At 44.7% G+C, this 22060-nt stretch overlaps 1 protein-coding gene across 5 annotated transcripts; it reads left to right on the top strand.

Moving 5' to 3' along the window:
- Positions 1-10030: 10030 nt before the first annotated feature.
- Positions 10031-17857, top strand: LOC121575665 (hormone-sensitive lipase). 5 transcript variants are annotated; one of them, XM_041888927.1, is made up of 13 exons: positions 10031-10122; positions 11932-12010; positions 12283-12372; positions 12507-12756; positions 12960-13244; positions 13875-13965; positions 14160-14305; positions 14880-15065; positions 15207-15362; positions 15541-15685; positions 15850-16077; positions 16938-17320; positions 17519-17857. In XM_041888927.1, the coding sequence occupies exons 4-13, from the start codon at positions 12517-12519 to the stop codon at positions 17738-17740; spliced, it is 2082 nt and encodes a 693-aa protein (XP_041744861.1). In that variant the 5' UTR covers positions 10031-10122; positions 11932-12010; positions 12283-12372; positions 12507-12516; the 3' UTR covers positions 17741-17857. The 5 variants fall into 5 exon arrangements, with proteins under 5 accessions (XP_041744861.1, XP_041744853.1, XP_041744887.1 ...); XM_041888919.1 differs by lacking the exon at positions 12283-12372; XM_041888953.1 differs by lacking the exons at positions 10031-10122; positions 12283-12372 and adding an exon at positions 10897-10917.
- The last annotated feature ends 4203 nt before the right edge of the window (positions 17858-22060 follow it).

Genomic DNA, 22060 nt, shown 5'->3' with positions numbered 1-22060 from the left:
AGGGAAATCAGGAGACTCAATAATAAAAAAGGTGACTTGCTCTTTATGGGTCTCGTGCCTAACCATAGTAACTAGTGCTGTAACTTCCCTAACGAACCCGGACCCTAATGGTCGACTGTCAAGTGCTCTGATGGGGAGTAGAATGGATAGGGTAACCAATGTAATACCTAGACTATGTGCTAACGACCTGTCCATAAAGTTCCCAGCTGCGCCTGAATCGACCAGCGCCTTACACTGGGGAACTACTGTGTAAAACAAGGAAAGTGGATGTGTAGGGTACAGTCCGCAGCAGAGGGCTCTGAACGAGTGTGGGTGTTCGATACCTGGGGTGACGCGAGAGTGCCCTGCCTGCCGCCTCCAGACCGAAAAGAATACTGACGACAGCGTGCAGTAGAATGTCCTCTCGTGCCACAAGAGTGACACTGGTGCTGTCGTCCTCCGCTCTCTCAGATCACCGTTCCACCCAGCTCCATCATCTCGTGATCCGGGTTGGGCGGGGGGGCAGGCCCCTTCCAGGACGTACTCTAAAAGCCAGCAGGTTGTCCAACTGGATGGCCATGTCCACCAGTTGATTGAAGGACAACGTGGTGTCCCGGCAGGCTAGCTCCCTTCAGACGTCCTCTCGTAGGTGGCACAAGAAGTGGTCGATGAGGGCCCGCTCATTCCAACCGGACCCAGCCTCTAGAGTACGAAACTCCAGGGCAAAGTCCTGCGCGGTCCTCGTCCCCTGCCTCAGGTGGACCAGCCGCTCACCCGCCTCTCTACCTTCGGGCGGGTGATCGAAGATGGCCCGAAAGAGGTGAGCGAACTCCCCGTAGGTGTCCAACGTGGCTCCTCCTTCACTCCAGATCGCGTTGGCCCACTCCAGGGCTTTCCCCAAGAGGCAGGAGACGAGGGCGGACACCTTCTCCCGCTTTGATGGAGCCGGGCTAATGTTTGAGAAGTATAGATCCAGTTGCAGGAGGAATCCCTGGCAGAGGGCAGCTGTCCCATCAAAATCCCTTGGTCGGGATATATGAATCCCTCTGGGTGCTGGGGTGTGGGTGGCTGGATCCGGTCGCTCAGCTGGTTCCGAAAGATCGGGTCCATCGCTTCTCCCAAGCTGGCTAGCATCGTCGAATGCTCCCGGACCCGCGCCACGACTCCAGGCATGTGCTCCTCTCCTGCTGACTACATGTCTTGGTGTGTGATTCTGTGATGAGTGATTTCGAAGGAGTCAGGCGCAGGAGGGTAAATCACAGAATAACAGGATTTATTCCGGAACACAGTTACGCAGTAATGCATAAAAACAACAAGGCACATGGGGACAGAACCCGGCAATACAAAATACTAGGAGCTCCACCGAGCTTCTCTAACCTCACAATAAACAATCACACACAAAGACAAGGGGGCAGAGGGAACACTTATACATGTACTGATGAGGGGATATGAACCAGGTGTGTGTAATAAACAAGACAAAACAAATGGAATAGTGATAAGGAGCGGCAGTGGCTAGAAGGCCGGTGACGATGAACGCCGAAGCCTGCCCGAACAAGGAGAGGAGGCAGCTTCGGAGGAAGTCGTGACAACAATGGACAGAGCGTGCCACAGTATGTGAAGGGGGGGCTTTGGAAAGCCACTGGGGCTGTTAGGTATGACTCCTTTGGTCTTCCATAAAAAGCGGTAAAAAACTATTCTCATCTGTGGTAGGCTAAGTGAATAACTTCATACACCTCTGCCTGTAATATTTGATTTTGGGTTGTAATATTTTATTTTTGGCGGGGTCAATTTTACCATTAGAGCTGCTTCACTCAACTCTGCCTCACGCCCCACACTACTACAGTTAGCTTCTTAGCTAGCTGTAAAAAGTGTTAGTGTCATTAGCCTTAGCCTATTTAGCTAGCTCAAACCAGCTAATCTACCACTGCCATGATGGATATCAGAAATTGGCCTCGCCAAAGTACCCAAATAAAGACGAAGGAGAGCATTGAGCAGCAGCAGCATCAAACCACCGAGGCTGTCACCAAGCCCAGCAGCAATGATGCTGCTGTGCTCCAGCTAGCTCCGCATGCAGAGCCTTCCCTCTCTTCCACAAGTGCCACCAGGATAATGGCTGCACAGCCCCCTCCACCTTTGGCTGTTCCTTACGATCTTGGAACAGAGGAGCCAGCCTCTAGAATCCTACCCTAGTCCCAGGTTTCCTGTCCAAAAACATTCATTTAATAGCAATTGGTTCATAGGAAGAGAGTGGCTGGAATACTCGGTTACTGCAAATGCTCCATGTCGAAACACTTTTTAATGATGGGCAGCTGGCAAGAAATCGCATGTATGTGTCAGCGATTGTGGACATTATTGAGTTACTTGTTACAAACCAGCAACCACTGAGGGGGACATTGGACGCGATAGAGTCAAGGGGGAAGGTGGGTAGTGGACTTTTTCTGTCTATGATGGAATATACTCTCCAAAAAGACAAGGAACTTGTCAAGGTGTTTAGCACCATAACCCAGAATGCCACATACACGTCACACAATATTCAAAATGAAATCATAGGGCTCATGAGTGAGATTGTCACTGAGGAAGCTACATGCGAGAACTCATTTTCCACTTTGACAAACATGTTCAGTCAGCACAGAAGAAGCATGCTACACCCGAGAAAAGCTAAACTAATCCAACTGGCATTTGAGGGGGTTCTTACAAGATGATTTTGAGGAGATTGGAATGATCGATTACTCAGGAAGTTCCACAGAGCATCAAGGAGGCTGCAACTGTTCTGAAAGCTGCAACTGTTCACGCCAACCTGTTACTTTTTGGTCAAAATAATTTGAACTTTTATGTTTATTGTGGTATAGCTTGATATAAGCAGAATTCAATATAATTCCAATGCAAGAACCCAAATGACACCCCTGGGTATAGCTACAGTACATATCGGTAAATTTCATCATAGAAATAGATGCATTCTATTATGGTTTTCTTGGTAGCCTATTGGTTTTCGTGGTTGTAAATGGAGCTGTACATATTGGAAACGTGTTTAAGGTAGGTTGGCATTGCTTAATTGATTACATGGGTCGATTTTGATTCACAGAAGTTTATTGTGCCATATCACAATTTGCCATAGGAATATTTATTTGGCAAGACAGCTGTGCATGGCTGCATCGCCCTGTAGTAGGCTTTAGGCTATGTTTTGGTTATTTGGATCTCCATTAGCCTTTTGTTTACTGTGTCTGATTACTGTTAATATAACTAGCCTACATATAGATTGTGTTATGCCTTATATTTTGTTTACTAGGCCTACTACTTGGTACCGCTGTTTTGTTCTGTTCGCATTCATTCGTTCACATTCGGTATTCTAAGCCAATCTACTTCCAGCTTTTAGTTTGCATTATTTTGGCAAGACAGCTGTGTGTTAGGCTGAATTCAAATAGACTGTTTGTAATAAGATAATTCACCTATCTACTATATCTTGTAGCCTATATTCATTACCAAAACGGCCTTGCTTTAATGTGTAGGGCGCTGTCCATTGTGCTGATACAGTGCAGCAGAGATGGGCTACATATTTCGTGCCAACCTGACTGTCACTTCAAAAGCACTCAATGATCTCAGTCTCGGCATTTGAACATTGTTTATTGTGATATAGCATGATAAAAGCAGAATTCAATACAATTCCAATGCAAGAACCCCAAAAAATGGTGCCCCCTTGCCGATTTCAACTGTTCCCTCACTTTATACTGTCGCCCCCTTAGTCACTTTATCCTGGCGCCGGGTCTGGTCAAAGGACATTTTGACAGTAAATAAAATTGACTTCATAGCTTTCATTGGAAAGGTTATCAACATGACTCAGATTGTGAAAAGCAGAAATGACAGGTTGAAGATTATTGTGGATATGGCAACAGAGTTATTAGGGGTGGCGCCGGAGAAGATGGCTGCCGTTTTACAGCCCTCTAACCAATTGTACTATTATGTGTGTTTTTTGCATTATTTGTAATTGATTCTGTACATAATGGTTCTGCCACCGTCTCTTACGACCAAAAAGAGCTTCTGGATATCAGGACAGCGATTACTCACCTCTTATTGGACTGTTATGTTCTCCCCTCGGGTGTAGTTCGTCTGAGGAGGAGACGTAAATGCCTGTGCCTACGCACACAAGGTAAACTAGATGGATGGGAAAGAAATGTGGGGTGTAATTAACTAAAATAACCATACAACAACCAGAACTCAATGTTAGCCCTCGGGGGACGTTTAGTAAGGTACTTAAACAAAATATACAACACCCATAAAGAAACAGTAAGAAAACAAAAAAATCAATCAAACAAACCAGGGAAGGTAAGAGAAGGGAATATTTGGGAACGGGGTCCAAGTAATGAAAATAAACAAAAGGTCCCTTCTCTTCTACACACCTAATCCTTCCTATCACACTCTAAACCCTAACCCACTTTCCTACCTGTTTACCAAAAATACAGGGGTGACACCCGCCCAGCTAACCTAGTGTGTAAAACAATGGGTTATCTACGTGTGAATGTACACCCATGGGCAGATCTACCTTTTCCCTTCTCCCGGACCTATGTAGGGTGGAGTACATCAGGAGGACAGGCTGGAACACAAACAAAGATAAATTAAAACAACCAATAACCAAACAGCCAAACAACAAGTGTCCTCTCCCCCCCTCGAGCTCACACGGCAAACAGTTTATACTCTTGTCAATCAGCTACAGCTGCCAGGACTCCGGACCGAAGCCACGCCCACCATCGTCAGCCGCAACTCAGCACACCTGTAATGCCCAGAACCCACAACTCAGGAAAATGGGGAGAAAGAAAAACACGTCACACGTAACATGGACAAAGATTGTTTCTTCAACGAGCCGGACGCGAAGGATATCCTACAGACACCCGACAAGGCCCAAATCCCTGTCATTCGCATGAGAAAGAGACAGAGATATCGTGGACGTAGGTCGGTTTGCCTTGTAAGGATCCGACGGTGAGCGAGTAAACGGCCTCTTCCATCAATCCTATTAGCCAATGTTCAATCATTTAAGAACAAATTGGACGACCTAAGATTAAGGTTATCCTACCAACGGGACATTCAAAACTGTAATATCTTTCACCGAGTCGTGGCTGAACGACAACATGGACAACATACAGCTGACGGGATATACGCTACATCGGCAGGATAGAACAGCTGACTCCGGTAAGACAAGGGGTGGCGGTCTGTGTATATTTGTAAACAACAGTTGGTGCACAAAATCTAATATTAAGGAAGTCTCTAGGTTTTACTCGCCTGAGGTAGAGTATCTCATGATAAGCTGTAGACCACACTATTTACCAAGATACTTTTCATGTATATTTTTCGTGGCTGTCTATCTACAACCACAAACTGATGCTGGTATTAACATTGCACTCAATGAGCTGTATAAGGCCATAAGTAAACAGGAAAACGCTCATCCAGAGGCAGCGCTACTAGTGGCCGGGGACTTTAATGCAGGGAAACTTAAATCCGTTCTACCTAATTTCTACCAGCATGTTAAATGTGCAACCAGAGGAAAAAAACTCTAGACCACCTTTACTCATTTACATTTTACATTTACGTCATTTAGCAGACGCTCTTTTTATTTTTTATATTTTTTATTTTTTTATTTTTATTTTTTATTATATATATATATTTTTTGTATATTCTTAATTTTCATTGGTTATATATATATATATATATATATATATGTATTATTATTTTTTGTTGTTTATTCATTATTTGTTAAAAAAAAATTTTACTCCACACACAGACACGCATACAAAGCTCTCCCTCGCCCTCCATTTGGCAAATCTGACCATAACTCTATCCTCCTGATTCCTGCTTATAAGCAAAAACTAAAGCAGAAAGCACTAGTTACTCGGTTAATAAAAAAGTGGTCAGATGTTGCAGATGCTAAGCTACAGGACTGTTTTGCTAGCACAGACTGGAATATGTTCCGGGATTCTTCAGATAGCATTGAGGAGTACACCACATCAGTCACTGGCTTCATCAATAAGTGCATCGATGACGTCGTCCCCACAGTGACCGTATGTACATACCCCAACCAGAAGCCATGGATTACAGGCAACATCCGCACTGAGCTAAAGGGTAGAGCTGCCGCATTCAAGGAGCGGGACTCTAACCCGGACGCTTATAAGAAATCCCGCTATGCCCTCCGACTAACCATCAAACAGGCAAAGAGTCAATACCGGACTAAGATTGAATCGTACTACACCGGCTCTGACACTCGTCGGATGTGGCAGGGCTTGAAAACTATTACAGATTACAAAAGGAAGCACAGCCGCGAGCTGCCCAGTGACACAAGCCTACCAGACGAGCTAAATCACTTCTATGCTCGCTTCGAGGCAAGCAACACTGAAGCATGCATGAGAGCACCAGCTGTTCCGGATGACTATGTGATCACGCTCTCCGTAGCTGATGTGAGTAAGACTTTTAAGCAGGTCAACATTCACAAGGCCGCAGGGCCAGACGGATTACCAGGACGTGTACTCTGAGCATGTGCTGACCAACTGGCAAGTGTCTTCACTGACCTTTTCAACATGTCCCTGACTGAGTCTGTAATACCAACATGTTTCAAGCAGACCACCATAGTCCCTGTGCCCAAGGACACTAAGATAACCTGCCTAAATGACTACCGACCCGTAGCACTCACGTCTGTAGCCATGAAGTGCTTTGAAATGCTGGTCATGGCTCACATCAACACCATTATCCCAGAAACCCTAGACCCACTCCAATTTGCATACCGCCCCAACAGATCCACAGATGATGCAATCTCTATTGCACTCCACACTGCCCTTTCCAACCTGGACAAGAGGAACACCTACGTGAGAATGCTGTTCATTGACTACAGCTCAGCGTTCAACACTATAGTGCCCTCAAAGCTCATCACTAACCTAAGGATCCTGGGACTAAACACCTCCCTCTGCAACTGGATCCTGGACTTCCTGACGGGCCACCCCCAGGTGGTAAGGGTAGGTAACAACACATCTGCCACGCTGATCCTCACCACGGGGGCCCCTCAGGGTTGCGTGCTCAGTTCCCTCCTGTACTCCCTGTTCACCCATAACTGCATGGCCAGGCACGACTCCAACACCATCATTAAGTTTGCCGACGACACAACATTGGTAGGCCTGATCACCGACAACGATGAGACAGCCTATAGGGAGGAGGTCCGAGACCTGGCCGTGTGGTGCCAGCATAACAACCTCTCCCTCAACGTGATCAAGACAAAGGAGATGATTGTGGACTACAGGAAAAAAAAGAGGACTGAGCACGCCCCCATTCTCATCGACAGGGCTGTAGTGGAACAGGTTGAGAGCTTCAAGTTCCTTGGTGTCCACATCACCAACAAACTATCATGGTCCAAACACACCAAGACAGTTGTGAAGAGGGCATGACAAGGCCTATTCCCCCTCAGGAGACTGAAAAGATTTGGCATGGGTCCTCAGATCCTCAAAAAGTTATACAGCTGCACCATCGAGAGCATCCTGACTGGTTGCATCACCGCCTGGTATGGCAACTGCTCATCCTCCGACCGCAAGGCACTACAGAGGGTAGTGCGTACGGCCCAGTACATCACTGGGGCCAAGCTTCCTGCCATGCAGGACCTCTATACCAGGCGGTGTCAGAGAAAGGCCCTCAAAATTGTCAAAGACTCCAGCCACCCTAGTCATAGACTGTTCTCTCTGCTACCGCATGGCAAGCGGTACCGGAGCGCCAAGTCTAGGTCCAAAAGGCTTCTCAACAGCTTCCACCCCCAAGCCATAAGACTCCTTAACAGCTAATCATTGCTACCCGGACTATTTGCACTGCCCCTCCACCCCCACCCCCTTATTTTACGCTGCTGCTACTCTGTCTATTATTTATGCATAGTCACTTTAACTCTACCCACATGTACAGTGAGGGAAAAAAGTATTTGATCCCCTGCTGATTTTGTATGTTTGCCCACTGACAAATAAATTATCAGTCTATAATTTTAATGGTAGGTTTATTTGAACAGTGAGAGACAGAATAACAACAAAAAAATCCAGAAAAACGCATGTCAAAAATGTTATAAATTGATTTGCATTTTAATGAGGGAAATAAGTATTTGACCCCCTCTCAATCAGAAAGATTTCTGGCTCCCAGGTGTCTTTTATACAGGTAATGAGCTGAGAATAGGAGCACACTCTTAAAGGGAGTGCTCCTGATCTCAGTGTGTTACCTGTATAAAAGACACCTGTTCACAGAAGCAATCAATCAATCAGATGCCAAACTCTCCACCATGGCCAAGACCAAAGAGCTCTCCAAGGATGTCAGGGACAAGATTGTAGACCTACACAAGGCATGAATGGGCTACAAGACCATCGCCAAGCAGCTTGGTGAGAAGGTGACAACAGTTGGTGCGATTATTCGCAAATGGAAGTAACACAAAAGAACTGTCAATCTCCCTCGGCCTGGGGCTCCATGCAAGATCTCACCTCGTGGAGTTGCAATGATCATGAGAACGGTGAGGAATCAGCCCAGAACTACATGGGAGGAACTTGTCAATGATCTCAAGGCAGCTGGGACCATAGTCACCAAGAAAACAATTGGTAACACACTACGCCGTGAAGGACTGAAATCCTGCAGCGCCCGCAAGGTCCAACTGCTCAAGAAAGCACATACACAGGGCCGTCTGAAGTTTGCCAATTAACATCTGAATGATTCAGAGGAGAACTGGGTAAAAGTGTTGTGGTCAGAGGAGACCAAAATCGAGCTCTTTGTCATCAACTCAACTCACTGTGTTTGGAGGAGGAGGAATGCTGCCTATGACCCCAAGAACACTATCCCCACTGTCAAACATGGAGGTGGAAACATTATGCTTTGGGGGTGTTTTTCTGCTAAGGGGACAGGACAACTTCACCGCATCAAAGGGACGATGGACGGTGCCATGTACTGTCAAATCTTGGGTGAGAACCTCCTTCCCTCAGCCAGGGCATTGAAAATGGGTTGTGGATGGGTATTCCAGCATGACAATGACCCAAAACACACGGCCAAGGCAACAAAGGAGTGGCTCAAGAAGAAGCACATTAAGGTCCTGGAGCGGCCTAGCCAGTCTCCAGACCTTAATCCCATAGAAAATATGTGGAGGGAGCTGAAGGTTTGAGTTGCCAAGCCTCAAAACCTTAATGACTTGGAGAAGATCTGCAAAGAGGAGTGGGACAAAATCCCTCCTGAGATGTGTGCAAACCTGGTGGCCAACTACAAGAAACGTCTGACCACTGTGATTGCCAACAAGGGTTTTGCCACCAAGTACTAAGTCATGTTTTGCAGAGGGGTCAAATACTTATTTCCCTCATTTAAAATGCAAATCAATTTAAAACATTTTTGACATGCGTTTTTCTGGATTTTTTTGTTGTTATTCTGTCTCTCACTGTTCAAATAAACCTACCATTAAAATTATAGACTGATCATTTCTTTGTCAGTGGAAAACGTACAAAATCAACAGGGGATCAAATACTTTTTTCCCTCACTGTACATATTACCTCAATTACCTCGACTAGCCGGTGCCCCCGCACATTGACTCTGCACCGGTACACCCCTGTATATAGCCTCGCTACTGTTATTTTATTTTACTGCTGCTCTTTAGTTATTTGCTTTAATTTTTTTTACTTAACACTTGAAAAAAAAAACTTTTAACTTTTAAAATGCATTGTTGGTTAAGGGCTTGTAAGTAAGCATTACACTGTAATGTCTACACTTGTTGTATTCGGCACATGTGGCAAATAAGATTTGATTTGATGTTACTGTCCACATGATTTTTGAAATGGTGAGTAATCCTAAGGATGGATTGTCTCAACATTATAGAGGAAAAGATTGAATTGGTTCGATGTGTTTTGGGGACGGGAGGGTTTGTTAGAAGTTAGTATGGATTTTTGTTTGTTTTTTGTAGTACAGAATTTGGCAAACCATGATCGATAGCACACTCCAGCACAGTAGGTGGCGGCAGGCATGTACCTTAAACGTGTTTGCTGCCGCCATTATAACATAGAAGAAGAATAAACTTTTGACGCCAAATAAATACAATGTAAGCGAACTGAACGCACCCCAATCGGTGGGCGAAACAGAAACTGTCAACTAAAGAATAGAGGATGCGTGTTGGTAAGTTTGTAGGCTGTAAAGGAAAAGGCTTTCCATATTTGATAATACTGTACACTAACTTTTCTCGTAAACATAGGTCGCACGTTTATTTCAAGTGTCGAAGTCGCTTGTTAGTTTTCGTTCGTCCTTCACAATTTCTGCCAGTCTTGGGCGGTCAATGTCGTAGAAAAAACATTACTTACACCAGGACACTACAACTGGTGACTATCCGGGAGAAACAAATAAAAAAGAACACTGTTTTTGCGTAAATCTGACAGTTTTCTTGACGGGACAATCAAACAATATAGGCTTACGTTTCGGCATGAATCGCCTTAATCAGAGCCTCTGATGAAGTTTGTTTGTCCCGTAAATAAGTCGATCAGATATACGCCGCAACCGATTGCTCCTTGTTTTTTATTCGCTTGGATAGTCATCAGTTGAAGTGTCCTGGGGGTAATAAATTTTTTGGGGACTTTCAAGTGAAGTTCCTCAGTCAAGTACCTGCTGATTCCCTTTTTTGTTTAAACTGGGCAGGGCTGAAGCGCGTTTGGGTAGGTTATACTAAGTTCTATGTCGTATTTTTAAGTACTCTTTTTTTTTAACTATATGGATTTACATGTGGTTACCGTCGGGAAAGGTGATATCGCGGCTACCAGTGTTCCAGTTAAAGTTGATATTTTGGGAGGAGTGGATTTGGTCAGTTTAGAGTAGAGTTGTTTATTTGTCGATTTGTGGTGACGTAATCAATCAGCTGTTTAGATTCAGATGGGTGTTGTCGTTTTGAGAGCTGGGGTGTCTTGAGTAATTAGATGAAAGGTGACTTGTTGTGGAGGGGACGAAAGGAGTTTAAGAATGCCGTAATGGACATTGAACAGGGCCCAGTTTCCCGATACCGATGGAGTTTAGGAATATGCCGGGCATGCACACATTTTCATGATCGGGGTGAAATCCTATGAACTTGGGCTAGGATCAGTACTCCGGGAATTGGGTTGTTTGAGCGGGTCAAGGACGGACCGATGATGGCTTTTCCGTTCTCCAGACCCCTGTTAGATGCAACAGTGTTCAACTGCAGCCCGCAATTCCGGGGTTCCTGCATGAACGCCCCTCTCCCTCAGCACAATATCATCATGCTTGTGTGACACTTTTTATATGAAATCCATTTTTTTATCGAGTGACATACCTTTTGCATGTGTGTAGATCTGTGTTTTGGTCGCACTGTGTGACGCGCGGTCAACTACGTCTACACGTGGCCGCGTCGCATAGAAACGACTAGTTCCTGCAAAGATGCTGGAAAATGCTAGATTTGGGGCAGTTCGTAAATTCACTCCGGCATTCTCGTTTGAGTGTGCCAGAGCACAGAATAACTGATGAATTTACGAACGCTCAACACCCGTTGAATATGGCCGGTATCGGTAAACGTCGGCAAAAAAACGTAATTAAATTGTTGGCAGCAGCACAGTTACAGTCACCAACGCTCTGGATAACATGAAAACAGCTAACCAGCTCTGCTAGGGCGAGTAAAATTGTCAGTGAGGTGTTATCTCGTTTGTGTCTGGAAGTAGCTAGCCAACGTTAGCCACTTAGCTTGTGTGCTTGACATTTACCGTACTCCTCAGCCAGAGCGTCCAGTGTGCGCGCTGAACGCCCGGAGAGCGAAATGCTCTGAATTTACGAACGGACAATCTGACAACACTCTGAATTGACGTACTCTGAGCGCAATCCGGCATTCCAGATTGAATTTACAAACACACCCTAAAATGGCTAGGAACCTCCTCGTGAGGTACAAAACATGGATTTAATATTTTTCTGAATTTTCTTTGTTTTTTGTAGAACCCTCTGCAACTGGACACGGACATTTATAAGATACCTTTCCCCGAATCGAGAACGAAGACGGTATCGCCAAGGGCAGGTTAGTTGAAAAATCAATGGCAACGTGTTGTATAAACTAACGTTAACCTGTAATGGAAACATGGTTATCACATATCTGGCGTACAAACTGTAGCAAGCATATAGCCTACATAACTTATAAGTCATGTCTACCGGAGCTAGGTTGGTTTGATTTGTTGATTCTGAGTAGCCTACTTCTGTCTTGACTAGGCCTATACATTTAGGATTTAGGACAATATTAGTGTACATTTTGATAAATGCTGTCAACAAGCTATGTTTTTTTTGCCATGTTAGATCAAGTCAGTTTGTTAGAAGAGTCCTGGGCTAGTTGCATCTTTTAATCTTTGACCTTTGGCACACACAACCAAACCTGTCATTAAAGAGGTTAGTCAGATATAAAAAAGAATTTGATCTCCTTATTTAATCTTTCATAGCTAAGATATAGTATGGTTATTCAGAAATAAAAATCATGTTTTTGGTCTAGGTTTGGTTTATATTTATGTATTTTTGTTCTCTAGTGTCTCAGGTATGGACTGGATAGCTGTGTTCACATCCTTGGAGGCGGTGTGTGAGGAAAACATTACTGCTCTGTCTGGGCCTCCCGACTTGCCATATGGTGACGCGTCCAGGCGCTTGGTGACATGCATGAGAAAGATTCAGGACCATGGTCGTGCCCTGGAACCGGTGGTTTCTGGCATCACTGCAGTCTACCACCACTATGACTTTGACTCCGATACCCCTGGGAATGGGTATCGCACACTGGTCAAGGTAGGGTAGAATTATCACTCTGTTATTGCTTCTCATTCTCTTGACAATCACACAGTCAAAAGACTGAGCTAGCTAGCCACAGAGGGAAAATAGGAGGGAGTGATGGAGCTCCTTTGATTTATTAAGGTGGTGTGAAAACAAAAAAACAAATGTATATTTTACAACTTTGTATTCATATTTCGGAGTATAATCTCATCTCTCAGGTTTTGCAGTCTTGCCTTCTGCACATCATCCACAAGGGACGCTACATTGCCTCTAATTGCCACGGGGCCTTCTTCAGGGCCGACCACAACGCCTCAGAGATGGAAGCCTATGGCAGTGTCCTGTGTCAGCTACGGGCCCTCCTCTACATCGCCCAGGGAATGCTCCACGACAACTGTCCCGGGCAGCTGTACGGCGAGCAGGACGGAGAACTGAGCAGGAGGTTGGTGAGGGAGTACGCCTCCATGCACAAGGCCTGCTTCTACGGCCGCTGCCTGGGCTTTCAGGTCAGTCACCACCTGGGGGAGATGCTATAGAGCAGTGGTTCTCAACCAGGGGTACTAGGACCCCTGGGGGTACTTGGCCTATCCACAGGGGGTACTTGAGAAGACTCATTAGACCATAGGCTTACTGGTCAAATGCACATGAGGGGGTAGTTCAGGGGCACAATGGAACTTGGTGGTACAGTAACTGAAAAAGGTTGAGAACCACTGCTGTAGAGGCCATTTGCTTTTTGTCAATAGGTCATTGTCAAAGCTGGACTAAGCTGGTATATGATACTGTATATGCTTGTGGAATAGACACTGGCTGGAATGTGGTTTTAACCAATCAGCATCCAGGATTAGACCCTCTCGGTGTATAATACTTTAATATGCACTGTATATATTGTCAGCATCCCTTCCTCTGCATGTATAGAGATATATTCCCTCAGTGAATTGTATATCCTCACTGTAAATCAGCTTTTCTCCAGAGATTTATGTTCACTGTATTTATATTGTATATCCTGTATGTTGACTTTGTCTGTACATTGTCTATTGCTGGCAGCACCTATTCACCAAGTCAAATTCCAGGTATGTGTAAATGTACTTGGTGAATAAAGAGATTCTGAAATCTTATTTTTCCCTCTGACTCCCCAGTTCTCATCTTCCCTTCGTCCGATTCTGCAGTCATTAATCATAAGCATGGTCTCGTTTGGAGAGAGCTATGAAAAACAGCATTCCGGGTTAGGTCAGTCTCTGTGGATTATTTGGGCTATATGAGGTCGTGAAACTATACATGTTAGTTGTCATAACAACTGACTGATTATCTACCTTGTAGGGCCTATTCTAAGATATATGGTAATCCTTTGACATTTAAAAAAGTTAGTACATAGTGTGCAGTGCTATAATGACTTCCCATTTGCTCTCCTCCATATCCCTCAGGCATGGCAGCATTCTCCCTTCTTACCTCTGGGAAGTATGTCATTGATCCAGAGCTGAGAGGAGAAGAATATGAGCGGATCACCCAAAACTTGGACATGAAGTTCTGGAAGTCCTTCTGGAACCTCACTGAATCAGAGCTTGTATCGGTGAGGGGAGGAGGCTCTTAACTAATTATGCTTTTCTTATTAGCACTGACTTTGCTGATAGTGGCTTTACTGAGGAAAAGTTTTAACTATGACTGTGATATGTGATTGTCTTACCTAGCTACCTTAAGATGAATGCACTAACTGTAAGTCGCTCTTGGTAAGAGCATCTGCTAAATGACAAAAATGTAAAAATGTACTGCATATCTTGCAGTGTCTCCTTGTCTCGGTTTCCCCTACTCACTCAGTCTCTCCTTGTCTCGGTTTCCCCTACTCACTCAGTCTCTCCTTGTCTCTGTTTCCCCTACTCACTCAGTCTCTCCTTGTCTCTGTTTCCCCTACTCACTCAGTCTCTCCTTGTCTCTGTTTCCCCTACTCACTCAGTCTCTCCTTGTCTCTGTTTCCCCTACTCACTCAGTCTCTCCTTGTCTCTGTTTCCCCTACTCACTCAGTCTCTCCTTGTCTCTGTTTCCCCTACTCACTCAGTCTCTTCTTGCTCGCTCCATCTTTCTGTTTGTTTACTGTTACGACTGTTTACAATGTCCTCTCCATCTTTTTTTATCCATCCATTCCACAGGGCTTTGCCAGTTTAACCTCTACCCTAGTGCAGGTGAACCTCACCCTGACCATACCCCCTGAACCACTACTCCTCCCCCTGGTCTCAGACCCCCGTCTCTCTGCCCCGGTGTCCCCGCCGGTGGCCCACTGGGGCCCTGGACCTGTCAACATGCGCCTCATCTCCTATGAGCTTCGAGAAGGACAGGTGAGCGCTCAGCTCTTACCTTAGTGCTTATTATCTGATGATTTCATTACAGGTCTACACTGTTTTATCAATTATATTAGTGTAAAAAGGGTTCAGTTATGATGTAAACATCTTACCCTCTCTCTCTCCTTCTTTCTTCAGGACAGTAAAGAGCTGCTGGCCTTCTCTCGTACAGAAGCTCCCCCCATTTCCCTGTCTTTGGTACCGTTTGGTGCCCAGAAGCGTCCTCCCTCCCCCTGGCTGTTGATCCACTTCCATGGAGGAGGCTTCGTGTCCCAGACCTCCAAATCCCATGAGGTACGTAGGCCTGGGATAGTGGTAGTGGTGTGACGCCTGAAATGACTTAAGCTAATCACAAACTCTATTCTCACAGTAATTCAATTAAGTGGAGCTTGGGGCTCAGCACATACCATGTATACTTTAGACTTCTTTAACATCCCAATTTTTCTCTCACCATCTGTCCTCCATCTCCTAGAACTATCTGAAGAGCTGGTCGAAGGATCTGAATGTCCCGATCCTGTCTGTGGATTACTCCCTGGCTCCTGAGGCCCCTTTTCCCAGAGCCCTGGAGGAGTGCTTCTACGCCTACTGTTGGGCCCTCAAGAACTGCCATCTTCTGGGTCAGTGTCATTACCACTGTGTTAGAGCTAAGAGCCAAAGAAAATGGTTTCTTAGCTAGACAGAGGACCCTCGGATCAATCATATTGGTAGATATTTTATTGCAGTATTACAACAAACGTCTGTCCGACCTGCTGGTACTGATTGGTCTGTTCCTCTGCCCTAGGCTCCACTGCTGAGCGTGTGTGTCTGGCTGGGGACAGTGCTGGGGGGAACCTCTGCATCACTGTGTCCATGAGGGCCATTGCCTGCGGTGTGCGCATCCCAGATGGTATTATGGCTGCATATCCTGCTACCCTGCTCACCATTGACGCCTCGCCCTCCCGCCTTCTCACCAGCTTTGACCTACTGCTACCCTTAGGGGTGCTTTCCAAGTGTATCAACGCCTACACAGGTAAGGAAGGGAAAGGCATGAGAGGGTATTATTCAAAGGTTATATAAAAGGTAGTTAAAGTCGCACTCCAGTCTCATTTTACTTTAAAAAAACATTTTAGTCTTTTAGCAGACGCTCTTATCCAGAACGACTTAGTTAGTGCATTCATCTTCAAACCTCTTAAGGATCGTACCCTTTTATTCAATTTTCGCCTAAAATGACATACACAAATCTAACTGCCGGTAGCTCAGGACCTGAAGCAAGGATATGCATATTCTTGATATCATTTGAAAGGAAACACTTTGAAGTTTTGGAAATGTGAAATTAGTGTAGGAGAATATAACACATTAGATCTGGACAAAGATAATACAAACAACACATTTTTTTAAAAATCATCTTTGAAATGCAAGAGAAAGGCCAGACAGTGATGTAGGAATCTAGGTGTAATTTAGATTTGGTCCACAAGACGGCAGCATTGTGTGTGCAAAGTTTCAGACTGATCTAGTGAAGGATTACATCACTACACAATATTTTGTATCAAGTCTGCCAGGAGTTTTCCCAAATGTTCCGAATTGGTCAATTTATACATTTTCAAGTACATAACTATAGAGAACATACAAAAATGCTATGGTAATAAAACATTTAAGTTTACACACTCCCAGGAATGTCATACATGATGGATCATTAGCTTCTATATATTCATATTGAGCAGCAACCTTCCCGGTATAGGGACGCCGATCCTGTAGAGGTTTTAAGTGGAACAACATTTTTCCTCAAAATAGATATCAGTACATTACTGTATTTATACGTACATTTTTCCTCAAAGTAGCTTCTCATTTTTTTCCAAATGACCTTGTCTTCCTCTCTTTCACCCTCTCCAGGTGTAGACTCTGAGACGGTTCAGCCTACAGAGGGAACCAGCACGTTGAGCGCTCTAGGTAGAGACACAGCCTCGCTGATCAGTGACCTCACACACGGGGCGTCCAAATGGATCCAGTCCTTCTTTCCCGCAGAGGTCCTAGGGTCATGGTCATCGTCACATCGGAGGTCTCTGGACAACGAGGCCCACCAGAGATCAGTGTCGCCATGTTCATCCGACTCCTCCTCAGGCCCCAGGGACTACCCAGAAGGCTTTGAGCCCCTGCGCTCAGAGCGCCTGTCTGTGATCCAGACGCCTAGCTGTCCCACCGTCAAGAACCCGTTTGTGTCGCCCCTGCTAGCCTCTGACGACCTACTGAGAGGACTACCGCATGTACACTTAGTGGTGAGAGGGGTGAGGGGAGGGGGAGAGTTGTAGGTTGAGAGGGATGGAAAAGTTAAAGAAAGCAAAGGAATACACATTTTACTGCAGTGGCTCTATTTTGTCCTTGTTCACTGGTCTCTAACACTCCACTATTGATGTTCTTTCCACTTTAATCTCTTAGAGTTTTCTGTAGTTTTACTCCCCTGTCTGTCCCCACAGGCCTCTGCACTGGATGCCTTGTTGGATGACTCTGTGACGTTCGCCAAGAAACTGCGGGATATGGGCCAACCAGTGACCCTGAGGGTGGTGGAGGACCTCCCACATGGCTTCCTCAGCCTATCGGGATTCGCAGAGGAGATAAAGGTGGCCTCAGACATCTGCGTAGAGCGAATCAGAGAGGTCTTCCAGCAGCAAACCCTGCCTTCCTGTACTCGCAAGTGACCAATGTTTGAAAGGAATAATCATGGGGCTGGCCAGCTGCCTAATAAAACCAAGGTGGAAAAGTAGTTGTTGTCCTCACAAAAGTGAAAGATAACACCCTTGCCTTTTTTGCACTAACACTTGCACTTTTCTTACTAGCACTGACTGATAGCTGCTTTATTGAGGAAAACATTTTCTGATTATGACTGTGATATTTGAAGTCACTGGTTAAAGAGCATCTGCTAAGGGAGAGATTGCAATGTACACAATAGTTACCCATAGGAAAATGGAGGAGGGTCAAGCTTTTTTTCAATTTCAGTCAGGGGGAGTTTAGTATTTTCAAAATGTAGTACAGGAGAGGGTCATGTCATTTGTAATCAATGAAATGTCATATTGCTTAAGGTTTGAGAACTATACTGATCAAAAATAGAAACGCAACAATTTAACTGATTTTACTGATACAAAAACAAAAAAAAACACTGAGGGTCAGAGAGTGAGAAAGAGAGACGTTGAGTCTCCTGGGAGGCTGGGGCTTTAGCGAGGGGCTTTGTGTGGGCTTAACAACCGTGTCTGTCTCCCTGTGGCAGAAAAGACAACATGCTACACACCCTCACCTCACAACCAGGGGGTAAATCTTCCCTGTGAGCCTCTGAGACAACAATAACACAACGCTGGGATGTCCTGTATACATTTTTTTGGACATTTTAGTCATTTAGCAGACGCTCTTATCCAGAGCGACTTACAATTAGTGAGTGCATACATTTTTTCATACTGGCCCCCCGTGGGAATCCAACCACATGCACACACACACACACACACACTGGTGGCAGTGCTGGAATAAACCTACGACCTTACACACACACACAATGGGCCTCAGGATCTCGTTACGGTATTTTTGTGCATTCAAATTGACATCGATAAAATGCAATTGTGTTCGTTGTCCGTAGCTTATGCCTGCCCATACCATAACCGAACTGCCACAATGGGGCACTCTTTTCACAACATTGACATCAGCAAAGCGCTCACCCACACGATGCGGTTTTGAGGCCTGTTGGACGTACTGCCAAATTCTCTAAAACAGTAGAGAAATTAACATTCAATTATCTGGCAACAGCTCTGGTGGACATTCCTGCAGTCAACATGCCAATTGCATGCTCCCTCAAAACTTGAGACATCTGTGGCATTGTGTTGTGTGACAAAACTGCCCATTTTAGAGTGGCCTTTTATTGTCCCCAGCACAAGGTGCACCTGTGTAATGATCATGCTGTTTATTCAGCTTCTTGATATACCACCTGTCAGGTGGATGGGTTATCTTGGCAAAGGAGGAATGCTCACTAACAGGAATGTAAACAAATTTGTGTGAAAAGTTGAGAGAAATAAGCTTTTTGTGGTTATGGAACATTTCTGGGATCTTTTATTTCAGCTCATGAAATATGGGACCAACACTTTACATGTTGCGTTTATATTGTTGTTCAGTGTAGTTGCTTATTATATCTCGATGTGTGCCCGATGATGCCCCTCATCCCTGATTCTGTACTGGGCTTACAATATCAAGTGTGCCTAGTGTGGTCTCAATAAAATGGTCCATAGCCTAGTCTTTCTCAAACCCGGTCAGTGGACCAGTGCCGGTCCATGGAGGAATGCTTGCTGGTCTGGAGTATATTTGTCTTGAATATGATTAGGGTTTTTTTGTGGTCTGCGGCATATTTGACTCTAATAAATAGTTGCCTTAGGCCTACTTGCACAATGCACTGAACTATGCATGCCGCACTAAACAAATTGTGTTGCCATGACTAAGTACACACACACACACAAACTAGCTCTGCTGCGCAGCCTCCATGCTCTCTCTCCCTGGATTTTTTTCAAATAACAGCTGCCCGCCAAAACCGGTCTGTGATATGTCACGATGCTATGAAGCCATCAAATGCAAAATGCGCAGACATTTAGAAACAAAGCATCCACATTTCAAGGATAAACCTTTTTTTTTTTTTTACAATAAAGAGATGACCAAACAAACAAAAATGCTGCACAATAAATTCACAAACAAGGAGAGTTTACTGAAGGCTTCATACTCTCATATAAAATGTCCAAGTGCTAGGAGTTTCACTATAGTTGAAGAGCTGGTCATGCCCTCAGGTGTGGATGCTTGCCGAGAGGTTTTAGGCCCAACTGCTACAAAGATCAGTGAAATCCCACTTTCCAATGACCGTGTCATACACATAGAATCCAGGATATGGCAGATGATATTGAATCACATGCAGGTTTTAGGCAGAGCCTGCGCATCAAATTGTTTTTTTTTGTAATTTCAAATGCCTACTTGTATATATTCGCTACATATATGAATAATATTTTTTTTGCAAAGAGTTGCCTCAGAATACAACTGCAGGTGAAATATTCCGTATTCTGAACGAGTGCATAACGGTACATGGATTACGATGGGACCGTTGTATCGGGATCTGTAGGCCTACGGATGAGACTGCTACTCAACAATGTACCCTCTTTAATTATTTTCGGCACTGAGCAAATTTCGGGTCTGCTGAGTGCAAACTTGAACGTTGTGAAAATTCTGTGCAACCTCCGGCGTGCGTTTACTGTGAACACTGAGGCCGTACCCACTTTAAGTTACAGTTTTAACAGTGGCCATGTAGGCTACTGTGGCTATTGATCATAATGTAAGTCTACCAGAGCGACCTACCATAAAAAACAATGGAGAAAATGCATCCCATAACATTTTAACATGGAAATAACTGTTCTATCACTCAGTCTACAGTAGCAGCCAATGTGTGGTGTTCAATGTAGGCCTACATTCCATGATACTTTTTAACTGGAGTCACACTACATTATTTCTGCCTCATGCACAAATTAATGTTGTTACTCCTATGAACAGAGAAACTGAAATATTCCTCGATTTAAAAAAAGACCCAAACCACTAATAATAATAACAACAAGCCTATAGAGACACTTTCCTATTCATTCATTACTGCTGCAGTACTTGTTGTAGCACTGAGTAGAAATAGGAAGAAAGTGCATTTTATGGCTTATAAAACTGTTGAATACAACGTGTTGACAGTGCTGAGTAAGAACTTAAACATGAACTCAGTCATAAAAACAGCATCTCTTTGCTGTATTTGTTGACAGTCTCTCTAGCCATGATTTTGAAATCTCACAGTATCAACTTTACTGTAGCTTTCTTTTATGCCTGCTACATTACTGCAGACACGGTCATCTGAGCCATCCGGTAGGCCTATAGTGCACTCGATTTGCTCTCTGGGCCCGCCAGGAAGCAGAGTTTGTACCTTCAGACACATGAAATGGTTCAAAATGGCAACAGTTCGCCTACCCCGCGCGCAGGGCAGCTGAATCGGATGCACCTACCGCCAACAGCCCGAGACGAATAAAAAAAATAGGAACACAAGGCTTTATCGTTGGGTTTTTACAGAAATGTTTGGCGATCGATTTGGAATGCCTTGGAGATTGTGACCACTGCTCTAGAAAGTTGAGTGAAGTTCAATCTAGTGCATCTCTTTGTGGGCTGATATTTCTGCGTGGTAGTCCGGAGGGAACATTGCTGCTCAACCTATCCATGCAGGAACGAGCAAGTGTAACTTACCAAGCAAACGATAAAATGGCCGATTTCAAGAAAAAGCTGGAGATACCGTGTGGATAGAGGCATTTTCGACATGTTCCCCCTATTTTCAGCTCTGGCTGATGTGGTTGATGTAAACATGGATCACGTGTGTAAATTGATAGGGTCACATCTGAGCAAAACTCTGCTTAAATTCGAGGATTACTTCCCCTCACAATCTGATACACGCCCGGGAAAGCAGCATCCGTTCACCAGCACTGAAGAGACGCACAGCTTGATACTGATTTTTGATGATAAACTATTGGAGCTGTCCTGTGACCAAGGCCTGCGTGCTCGTTTTAACGAGATGCGCCTTTCCACGTTCTGGTTGTTAAACAGAAGAGAATACCCGCAACTCTGCGAGATGGCAGTGAAGACCTTAATCCCCTTTCATTCTACCTATTTACGCGAGACAGTTTCTCCTCTCTTCCTGCAAAAAATAAAAATATCGCAACAGACTGGCTGGTGGAAACACATTGACTCCTCTGGGGTGTCCCTGGCACAAAAAAGTTTGAGAAAGGCTGGCCTGGGTAATTCCTACAATGTAGTGCCTTTTGGACCACATAACGTTTGTGAAAAAAAGTATTTATTTTTCATTTGTTTTGTATTCTATCAGAAAAAGGACATGTTTGACCTTCAGAAAAACATATTGGTCAAGCTCAAGCACTTAAATCCTAATAAATATAGGCATGTTGTTCATACATCGACCATGGGAT

This window comes from Coregonus clupeaformis, chromosome 1 (assembly GCF_020615455.1).
Source record: "Coregonus clupeaformis isolate EN_2021a chromosome 1, ASM2061545v1, whole genome shotgun sequence".
NCBI classification, from domain to species: Eukaryota; Metazoa; Chordata; class Actinopteri; order Salmoniformes; family Salmonidae; genus Coregonus; species Coregonus clupeaformis.
This window is presented reverse-complemented; position numbering and strand designations above follow the sequence as displayed.